This window comes from Physella acuta, unplaced genomic scaffold (assembly GCF_028476545.2).
Source record: "Physella acuta isolate Inbredline_101_S28 unplaced genomic scaffold, ASM2847654v3 ptg001160l, whole genome shotgun sequence".
Taxonomy (NCBI): domain Eukaryota; kingdom Metazoa; phylum Mollusca; class Gastropoda; family Physidae; genus Physella; species Physella acuta.
The window spans coordinates 28,921-41,005 of NW_026732677.1; the positions used below are offsets into that span (position 1 = coordinate 28,921).

Here is a 12,085-nt window from a genome sequence, read left to right on the forward strand (position 1 = left end):
AATCGAATATAACCATGTTAAACATTCTGATTTAATAGAATCTAATGTAATTTTTAAAAAATCATAATGGTGATGTAAAAGTAGATTATGAACATTTTCACCAAACTATTCCTAAGCATAACAAAACATTAAGCGAAAATATTAAACACAACAGTGAATAGAAAATCTTAAGGTAAACCAAGCAATTAAACTTAATACAAGTTTAACTTTAATCCAAAAACATAACAGAAAATAATATCGACATTAAATATATAAGGGTATGTTTATTGAACATCCCCCCAGTTAAGATAAAAAATATGCTGATTCCTAATTAAACATTTATTAAAAACTATATCATCATGGCGTATTGGTATTACCGATGCCCGACAATAGATTCTTCCAGAAATAGGTGAGTTAGGTTATTAGAATGTATAGTTTCGTAATCTCTGGTGTATGTGTTATGGTTAGATATTAGTTTCTGAGTTATAGTAGGACTTGGATTAGGGATAGAGTAAGCTTTGATATTAACACGTCATATGTGTACTTAGTTAATTAACTACCAGTAATCTAACACCCCTATTGAAGAAGTTTCCATTATTATGGTGTGATCGAACACAGTTATAGCACATACATATATGTGGTGAACTTACTTGCATAGGATGATGCCGTCTTTAAGCAGGTCATCGTATGGTTTTTTCCTGTCGATGGGTTCGCCCAGGTTGGCCTCGATCCAGTCCAGTGCCTGGCTCTCAAGCTCGGCGTCTCTCTGTGGTGTACAAGTAGGGCGTGGTAAGTGAACCGTGTCAGGGGAAACATGGACCACGGCAGCTCAAACATGGAACATATTAAGTCAACTGTAGATCGTATTAGGTCAAACGTCGACCACATTAGGTCAATGGTGGTCTGTGTTAGGTCAACCATGGAACATTTACGTCAACTGAGGATCATATTAGGTCAAAGGTCGACCACATTAGGTCAACAGTGGACCATATTAAGTCGATGGTGGACCATATCAGGTCAACCTTGGACCTTATCAGGTCGACCGTGGTCAATATCAGGTCAACCGTGGTCAATATCAGGTCGACCGTGGTCGATATCAGGTTGACCGTGGACCATAGGTCAAAAGTTGACCATATCAGGTCAACTTTGGACCATCTTAGAAATCTTATATCGACCGTAGACCGTGTCAATTAATCTTACTCAAAACACAGTAAATAAAACACACACACACACAACGACGAGTTTTTAGTGTACAACCTTCATGCTTAAAACAAAAAAAATCCCTCTACTGCCTTTCGTTAAATAACAATTCCCGTTTTAAACTGTGAACATCGGTGTGTTGTGGTCCCATTACAACGTAACTTCTGATAACAATTATCTGCGTGTTATCAACACAACACACGGCATGAGTCGAACTCAGCACATCACTGAGCGACGCAACACACAACAAGGTAGTGTGTTAGGGTTGACTAGCCAAGGGTCAAGGCAGCTTTAAAAATAGATAACACACAAGTTGCCGGTGTAGCACTAAATTAGGTATCCACTTATAATTTACATAGTTCTGCAAGGTAAATGTGTGTCTGCATGTATTTAGATCTCTGGCGTTGTCGCGTGGACCTCTTACATTAATTGTTTCACGTTAAATGTTATAGTTACAACCTTATATGTATATATAAGTATATAAATATGTATATTAATGTATATATATAATAATTTTTATATTTATATGTAACATACATATATATATATATATATATATATATATATATATATATATATATATATATATATATATATATATATATATATATATGTGTGTGTGTGTGTGTGTCTATACCAGCGAATTTCTATAGTCTTGTATGTTTTTACTTTCTCGTATATACGAAGTATAGAGAAAGTCTTGTTTTAAATGTAGGCTCCTACTTCAGGATAATGCTAAAACAGAAAACAGTTTACAACATAATTATTGGTTGGGCATGAAAAGCCTTATTATTGTGACGGACACATTCGTTTTGACTTACTCTTTGTGGAGTGAAACTAGGTTTAAATATATTAAAACAAAGGGATTAGGGTTCGTCGTTTTTATTTTAAATGTTTTAATCTAACACACAAATCATGCAAAATCGTGAATCATCTGTGACTAGCTTACGTGTATGTTTGAAGCACTACACTCAAATAAATCTCGGCGCACTTTCTGATAACTGTAACGGTTTGATAAACAGAACAATCATTCAACTGCATGATATGAAAAACGTGAATTACAAAATGATTTTAATATACTAAAAGCGTATGGTATAAAGCTGCAAATAAACGTCTTCAAAGCGACTACAATACAAAAAATTTGGCTAAATTTGAACCAAATCTTGCTAAAAATTGAACCAGTTTTTGCTAAAAATGCAACAAAACTTGCCAAAAACTAGAACCAAAATTTGCTAAGAAAATCATTAGACGGACAACATCAAGTATATCCCACCGTTTTCTTGGCGTTGAGAGCAGCGAACATTATTACTTCCGGTTTATGCTAGCAGACGTTTCAAATCTACAGCTGATTCAACTTGTGAAGCGAATAGTTCAGTGTATAGACAAGGGGCTAAACTTATTTCTTTTGGCAGTACTGAAACAAAACATGTCTCGTTTTTATAATATGTTGCTAGACGTGTGTTTTTAATATGAAATTAACCTACACGATTGTGTGTTTCTTTTAAAATCTATCTTGGCTAGCAAAGATAAGCATTAAATGTGTGTGTGTGCGTGTGTATATGTGTGTGTGTCTTTTAAAGAAGAATTATCATTTCAAAACACAAATGCGTCATGTTTTAAAACATTATTGGTTTTGATTTTTGTTTGAAATAAATGCAAGCTAAAATATGTTCTTAAAGAAGAAACAGTGACTTGTATTCTGTTCTTCTTTTTTCTGGTCCAGCTATTTAGTCTTAAATCAGACATACCACACTATGAAGTAATAATAAGCAGGTTTATTAAAAAAGACATACATCTTGTGTCCGAGAGATAATTTATCATAAGATAATTTGTCCTTGAGATATTTTGTCCTGAGATTATTTCTCCATGAGAAATTTAGTCTCAGATATTTTGTCTTAGATCCTTTGACCTGAAATCTGTCATGAAACGCATCACACGACGTAACGAAATGCAACGACCCCGCCGACAATCATGTACATTAAGGTTTAGGGTCAAGATGACCCATTCTATAGAATCCCTACAAGATCGTCCAAAATCAAGCCCCTGTCTCCTTCAAGGGCTTTTCAGAAATTGGGGTAGGGACATTACATTCAGTGGAACTTAATTTATATGAATGCGTTTTTTTAATTTAAATTCTTACTTATTTTTGTTTAAACGAATTATTTAATAATCATTGAACTACATTAAAGTTGATTTTATTCGGCTTCAGCATTGTAAATTTAAAAACAAAAAATAAAGTTACCATTTCGAAACTGGTGGTACATGGGTTAACGGGGAGCCGGACGTTTTCCCGAAAGACACTTGCCCGAATGCCGTTTGCCCGAAGGCCGAATTCCCGAATGGACACATTCATAATCAATTCAAGTTTGAAATTTTGATAATCAACACAGTTTTAAGTATAAAATCAAATTTGCTTATATTTTTAAAATTTAGCTTTTATTATATTTTTTTAATATGAGAAATTGCCGTAAAAAAATTCTTTATTCTTCAATAAATGTGAGGTGATGTTGGCGGCGGTATCTTAACATTCTTTTGATGTGTAAGTTTTGACCACCTTGTGTAGCCGATGTGTTGCGGTGGTTTATAGCGTTTATGACACGGTGTAGGCGGCGCGGCGTCTCGCAACATTGAACTGAGGCGCGTTTGTTTGGTTTATCTTGTTATGCTTAACTTGGGTGGTGATCATTCAACAATAGAATGAGGCGGGGCCTAGGCGGCGAATTAAAAACTAATGTTAGTCTTTTATGTTTGATCTCTATTTAAATACAAATTAATTAATAATACCTTCGTGTTAGTATATCATATTAAATTTTTCCCTTTATTTTTTTAATATATGTATTGTTTATCAAAATTTCAAATTTAAATTGATCACGAATGACTATTTGGTAATATTTTATTGATAACATTTTTCGGGCAAACGGCCTTCGGGCAAGTGGCATTCGGGCATTTGTCCATTCGGGCATTTGTCCTTGTTACGGGTCAGTTGTAGGTTAGATTAGAATAGGTTAGAATAGTCTAGAACAGGGGAGAGTGCGTGTGTGAGTGGAGTTCACCTTACTGTGTAGTTACCCTTGTATGTTTATGTATTGTAATCCTAAGGTCGAATGCGGGTATAAAAGGGCGAGTGAACGATTGTGTGGAGTCGGTCAGCGGGTTAGTAGCGGTTAGGACGAAGGCTGTTCTGGTACGCTTGAGTGCATTGAGACGAATAAAAGTGGTGAAGTTAGACACGAAGCGTTGTTGTTGATTTGAAACGAACGCAGAACGTAACAGTCCTATTCGGGCAAGTGTCCATTCGGGAAATCGGCCTTCGGGCAAACGGCATTCGGGCAAGTGTCTTTCGGGAATTTGTCGTAGACCCGGGTTAACGCTATACCCAGCCGCCAAAACTTTCCCCAATTTACTCATCAGATATGGGTGGATTCAAGAAAGGCCAACGGAATAAGCCCGGGATCTCGAGACCTTCGCTTAGTAGTCGTACGCGCAACCTATTGGCCACGCCTTCCTATCCTCAGCAGTGTTAGCGATGGTTATACTTTAAGCTATACCCAAATTTACAGGTATTTTGTATTTTCTTCATAGGCGTTGCTAATTGTATATTTACAGGCCTCCAATACATTAGGTAGGTTTAAGGACCTTGTATGTTTATTTAGTCCTCCAATACCGTAGCAAGTTTAAGGATCTTGTATGTTTATTTAGCCCCCCAATACAGTGGGTAGGTTTAAGGACCTTGTATGTTTATTTAGTCCTCCAATACGTTGGGTAGGTTTAAGGACCTTGTATGTTTATTTAGTCATCCAATACATTGGGTAGGTTTAAGGACCCTTTATGTTTATTTAGTCCTCCAATACCTAGCAAGTTTAAGGATCTCGTATATTTATTTAGCCCCCCCCCCCCCAATACAGTGGGTGGGTTTAAGGACATTGTATATTTACAGGCCTCCAATACAATGGGTAGCTTTAAGGACCTTGTATGGATTTTTAGTCATCCAATACCGTATCAAGTTTAAGGATCTTGTATATTTATTTAGCCCCCCCCCCCCCAATACAGTGGGTAGGTTTAAGGACCTTGTATGTTTATTTACAGGCCTCCAATACCTGGGTGGAGCATATTGTGAAACAAAGAACCACTTGATATAAAACAAACAATATCAGGGCTACACAAAGAGACGTCTGTATAGTTGTAATGCGATTCTATCCCGTGACTAGCTTGAATCACAGAGCTTGTAGTTCACAATGAATGCTTTGTTTATAAAAAAAATGTTATAGTTAAATATTATATTTTCGGATTTTCCAGATTGTAAAGGTCTTACTCTAAAAATATTTTCTAGAAATTTGTAATTGTATGTGCAGATTGGAATTGAGACGCATGTTAAGCAGGTAGGTTAGACTATCATAGAAAACGTTGAGAACTAGGCTACTTAACATCTACCACCACATTTTGTAAACTACATCTTGCTTAAAGAAAGTAAAGAACTGTTTTAAAAATACATTTTATAATATGTTGAATGACCAGTTGATATAGTTTAGCGAGCTACTGTACAGCCCCATTTTTAACGTGAATATTTAACCATGTAATTAACTTATAAGGAGGCTGCGTGGTCGAATGGTAGGACACACGACTATATGCTGTAAGTCTCGAGTTCGTATTACTGACTCGAGCCAGGAGGACTCAAATAACTTCACCTGATTTGTACTTAACCAGTGTTTCTTCCAGACTTTTTCTCGGGGGGGGGGGGGGGGGGGCACTTGAAATTTTTCGGAGGTGGGGGGGTTGGACTTAAAATTTGGGGGGGGGGTGCGGGTTCGGACTCTGTTGAAAGCATATATTTTCTATATTAATTAAGTTCGGGGGGGGGGGGGGTACTTAATGTTAGTCAAGGAAAACTAAGGCAGCTGGACATAGTGCTGACCACACTATTGATTTATATATCGAGGAGATGATCAGGAGAAGATGAGATCGTGTACACGAAAAAGAATTTTAGAGAGCTACAAAAGCTATAGCTTCTCCCCTATTTTGACTAAATCAACAAAACATGTTCTTTATAAAGTCAAATGCAACCCTATTCCTTTACAGGGCGGCAAGGTCTAGCGGTAGGGCGCTAGACTACTAAACCAAAGAGTCTCGAGTTCGAATTCAAGTCAGTTAAACGTTTCTGAGACCACCCAGCAGTAGCGGAACTAGAAAAAAGGGCCACCATATAAAAAAAGATTCTGGGCCCCCTCACATATATCTTTTTTTTCCCCAAAATCTTGTCTGAACTCTGTCAAATTAGAGTATTTTAATCGATTTCTATTACAATTTATTAAAACAGTTTTCTAAAACGCAAAATAAAGTCTAAAATTCGTTTTCTAACATTGCTTTTTTATAATTCAAAAATGTGACGTCGCACCATCTGACCCCCCCCCCCTCCCCCTCATCACACACCGTCACAAAATTACGGACCCCCCCCTCCCCCCTACGAGTGTGACGTCATTTATGGACGACCCCCAGGCATATATATTTGTTTACGCAACAGCATATGTTAGCTACTGTATAACATCACAGCTGTAGTAGATTTGTTTGTGATTTACAAAAGCTTTTGCCGTCAAGTCAAAAATGCTAGAACTTTTTTTTAACTATAAAAAATTTATTATGGTCGGCTCTGGCCCCTAAATGGGGCCCCCGCATTGCGGGGTCTGGCGGCACTGCCACCCAGTGCTGAAAGGATACCGAACTCAAGTTAGGGAAAATAAAGACGGGTGGGCATAGTACTGACAACCCTATCCCTTCATATGTCGAGCTAATAGAAACAGATGAATTGTACTTCACTTTCTTTAAACCGAAAAGTTCGAAACGGGAACTTTACTTACACATTTATTTTACCCTACCAATACATTCCTGTTTAGTTTATCAAGGAATAGGGTTCCCAAATATTAAAAAAAAAGCAAAACCAAGTCCATGGACGCCATTATCTTTTTGTTTGGCCGACCCAATGATTGGTTTCTGATGAAAGAACCACTAGCCTGTCTGTTGTGTCGTCACGAGTAGTGTGCCGCTAGTTAAGAGAGTTAGATATAGATCTATACAGAGTTTCTTCCAGGCATCTCTTCGGGGGGGGGGGGGGCTTCGCCCCCCCGAAAATTTTTTACCGCCCCCCCGAACGAAATGAAATTTATATAATTTATATAGAAAATATATACTTTTAACAGTGTCCGCCCCCCCCGAAGAAAGTTTACCGCCCCCCCGAAGATTTCAAGTGCCCCCCCCCGGAGAAAAAAGTCTGGAAGAAACACTGGATCTATACGTTCGTGGGGAAGTTTCCAGAAAAAAACATCTTGTCTAGTGGCTCACGGTTTTAATAAGGTTTGTAAGCTTTAATGATAGCACGTGCTGCGATATGTTTTTAAAGTTGAGTTATTTTTTTTTTAATTGGGAGGTTTTGTAAACAAAAAATGTATAGGATCATTTCTATATTTTATAACGGAGTTTTTGCTACAGTGGTTTGCAAAGTATATTTTCTATCTTCCTTTTTTTTGGCTCCAGTTCCCAAGATATATGGGGCAGATGAGGTAGAGTTAATCTGTTTCAATTACTTCGGAATATGAGGGATAGTGTGGTCAGCATTATGCGCAGCCGCCAATGCTCCCCTAACGTGAGTTGGGTATCCAACAGAGCTGGGTGGACTCAGGGACGTCCTACAGTCTGGAAATCGGGATCCGAACTCGAGACTTACGGGTTAGCAGTCCAGTTAACTAGTATATAGACCTATATTATAGCGACACATTTTTGATATTATTGAACACATACGCATGTTGTACTGACGAAAAATGTAACAATCAGGAGAGTACAAATAAAACCACCATAGTTTCGTTACTGAGACAAGCGTTTGAAAAATTCTTTTAAACAAAGATGTTTTTTATTCAATTAGAAGAAAATTAGACTAAGACTGCGTTTTTTCCCTTTTATTCCATTTTATTTTAAATTTCTATTCTGAAGAATATTCGATACTTTTTAATGGTCAATTTAAAATTTCAACTGTTTCTTTTTTTTTCAAATCTGATTTCAAATTTAGAATGTAAATAACCAAGTAATATTAGTGTAAATTACATACCAATATACGTTGGGTGTAAATTACCTAGCGATACAATATGGGTGTAAATAGCAACTGGAGACCCAAGTAAGGTGACTGATCATCAACTTGCCCAATAGCTCTGAGATATTTACTATGAAAATATATCCTGCATTAATCAATAATCATACATCCATATTAAAAACTGATTTCTCCATTAATCATGGGCGTGTTTTTGTAAATGTTGTTACTTAAATTTAGGATGAGGGATCTTTTTCAAGATGTATAGCAGAATATATCATTAATTGAATGAGATAGTTTTATAATTTAAAAAAGTAATAGAGACTTTCTCAAAGCAGCGACAGACTGGTCGCTAACAAAGGGATGCAATTCGTGTTACATGGAAACAATTCAAACAAACGAGCGAAGAATTTATCTTTAAATAACAAGGAGAAACCAATTTTTTAAGAAATATAAGGTAACTATTGTGTGAATAACATTGGCGATATGTTGTCTATACTAAAAGGGCAAGTATTATCTAGATAATCATTGCAGTCTATTGATGGACCTACAAGGGGAAACTATTCTCTCGCGACAAGGGAAGCCATCCTCTAATTGAAGCCATTGATTCTCTTCCGTCTACCCATCCCACAAGACATTTAACTCACCCTCACACACACATCTCCCCCTCAACACACACACATACCTCCCACAACACACACACACTTGTCTGAACGCCAGCTTGACATTAAAAAACTGATTGAGCAAACTACACCCTTTATCTGTTGTATACCTCCACACATTTCACTCACACATTCTCTATCTCATGCTCCTACCTGTACACTTGCACCTACAGCTTGTACACATTTTATTCATCATCTCTACAGATTACCTCATCCACACACACCCATTCTACCTCTAAGTCCACATCATCTACTCATATTCCCTATCTCGCAACTTTCGCCTATACCCCCACCTTACACCTATATCCCCACCTTACACCTGGACCCCTACCTTTCACCTATACCCCCACATCTTACTCCTATACCCCCACTCCTATATCTCCCCACCTTACACCTATACCCCCACCTTACTCCGATACCCCCAGCTTATACCTATATCCCCCTACCTTACACCTATACACCCCACCTTACACCTATACCCCCCACACCTTATAGCTATACCCCCACCTTACACCTATACCCCCACCTTACATCTATACCCCACCTTACACCTATATTCCCACACCTTAGAACTATACCTCCCCTACCTTACACCTATACCCCCACCTTACACTTATGCCCCCACACACCTATACCCCCTACACCTATATCACCCACACCTTATAACTATACCTCACACCTCACACCTTGCACCTTCACCCCGCACCTTACACCTATACCCCCACACCTTACACCTATACCCCCTACACCTATATCACCCACACCTTATAACTATACCTCACACCTCACACCTTGCACCTTCACCCCGCACCTTACACCTATACCCCCACACCTTACACCTATACCCCCTACACCTATATCACCCACACCTTATAACTATACCTCACACCTTGCACCTTCACCCCACACCCCACACCTTACACCTATACCCCCACACCTCACACATATACCCCTCACACGTATATCCCCGTCACCTTATAACTATACCTCACACCTCGCACCTTCACCCCACACCTTCCACTCGACACAACAGACCCCGCCCAACAACACCAGCCATCCTCACCTGTCCCACACCTGGACGCGGGTTCAACGCCAACCGGCACAGACCCAAACCCTCAAAATAAATGTTATGGATAATAGAATAATCAAAGCCGGTTTCCTTTGAAACTATTTTTAGACTCCTGCGTCCTGCGCAACATACGTGCCGAAACGAGGCTGACCTTTCAAACTCAACAGAGCCACATATTGTGTCGCGTATATCTCTTGTAAAAGAGTTTTTCTTGCTGAAGATGGCGTACTTTGGACAGGTTTTTTTCCTACAGCAAATACCCGTAGCCACAAATACCACAGGAAATATATACGTCAAGCTATTCCAGAACTTAGTGTTTAATTAAGAGAGGAAGGTACGCTGATTCAGCAGAATTGTGGGGTTTTGGACTTACTATCGTGGAACTACGGTCTGCTTAAGTTTGTCATAAACACTATGAATACAATTGGATCGTTATCTGTAGATGATGTGTTCAACATCAGCCTATGATTTTCTCTACATGATATGCCCGTAATGTTTGTTCCATGGTGTGGCCGTGATGTGATCAGATGTTCGTGTCAATGATGTTACCACCATGATGTGTATGATGGTTTAACAATGATGGGTGTCCTTGATGTGTCGCTAATGTTCTCGACATGATATACCCATGATGATCTCACAATGATATCTGCCTATGATATTATCAGCATGATGTGTCGATGTTTTCACCATGATACACCTATTGATGTTCTAGCAATGATTGGTGTCTATGATGTATCGATAATGTTCTCGACATGATATACCCATGATGTTTTCACAATGAAACGTGCCCATGATATTATCAGCATGATGTGTCGATGATGTTTTCACCATGGTATACCCATTAATGTTCTAGCAATGATTGATGATTGATTATCTATCGATAATGTTCTTGGCATGATATACCCATGATGTTGTAGTAATAATGTGTGTCCATTAAGTATCGATAATATTCTCGACATGATATACCCATGATATTCCCACGACATGTAGGCATGGTATTCTCACCACTTATCATTTAGCAATCATCATCTGGTATTTATGAATCTCACCCATAAAAATACTCTACTACCAATGTCTTACTTTATCAGCGATTCGCCAATCTTAGACAATAAATACATCTGATAGCAAAGCAATAAATGCACCAGATATTACTTAGATCAGGGGGTATAAACAAAACGCGGTGCCAACAACCTCACTACATACCTGTACTGGTTAAGAAGACCTATGCTATTTATCTAACGTTAGCTGGAAATAAAATCAGAGCTTATTAGCCTTGGAAATAATTGATGTGAAATTTTTTTCTTTCATAAAAAAGAACGGGTCAAATTTCAACTTTTGAACAAAACACCTGAGCTTTTGAAAACACCTGAACAACAGGTAAAGGAGACACTTGGTGTCCTGTTGTCTTGTTATTTCTACATTTACCTCTCAAGGTAGATTGTAGAGGTAAAATCCAGTGACGTCACAAAGTCGGGTAACACCCGATGCCGTAAATAAGGGATCGTCCATAAATGACGTCACGCTCGTAGGGTGTAGGGGATTCCGTAATTTTGTGACGGTGTGTGATGAGGGGGAGGGGGGGGGGGGTTCAGATGGTGCGACGTCACACTTTTGCATAATAAAAAAGCAATGTTAGAAAACGAATTTTGGACGTTATTTTGCGTTTTAGAAAACTGTTTTATTTAATTGTAATAACAATTGATTAAAATACTCTATTTTGACAGAGTTCAGACAAGATTTTGGAATAATATAGCTGTTTTTAAAAAAAATTCAACTACAATTTTGAGGGGGGGGGGGGGGGGGTTGTAGGCTGAGGTGTGACGTCATTTTAGGGTGGGGGTCTGGCTTTTTGTGACGACGTGTTACGGAGGTGAGGGGGGGGGGGGAGGTAAACATCGTCAAAAAAGCGTGACGTCATTTATGGATGACCCCTAAGAGTATCAAACCATGTTCCATGATTTGTTAGGCGTCACCTTTCTCCCCACGCTTTTTAAAAAATTATTTTCAATGGTCCAATTATTGTTTTGACCGGATTTTTTTTCGATTTGGTGTCACCTCCTAAATGGTGACACCCGGTGAAAATCGCAATCTCCCATCACCCAC

The 12,085-nt window shown here is 38.4% G+C and overlaps 1 protein-coding gene across 3 annotated transcripts in view; it reads right to left on the bottom strand.

Annotated features, from left to right (window-relative positions):
- The window catches only part of LOC131956565 (myophilin-like), a 43,852-nt gene that overhangs the window by 14,170 nt on the left and 17,597 nt on the right, over positions 1–12,085 (bottom strand). Inside the window, exons 2-3 of one of the 3 annotated variants that reach the window (XM_059321082.1) lie at positions 2,453–2,593; positions 630–745 (exon numbers count right to left, since the gene is read on the bottom strand). In XM_059321082.1, the coding sequence (XP_059177065.1) occupies positions 630–745; positions 2,453–2,482 (146 nt within the window). In that variant the 5' untranslated portion in view covers positions 2,483–2,593. Of the gene's footprint in view, positions 1–629; positions 746–1,236; positions 1,360–2,452; positions 2,594–12,085 lie in introns of those variants that run through there. The other 2 variants (XM_059321085.1, XM_059321084.1) reach the window with 2 other exon arrangements.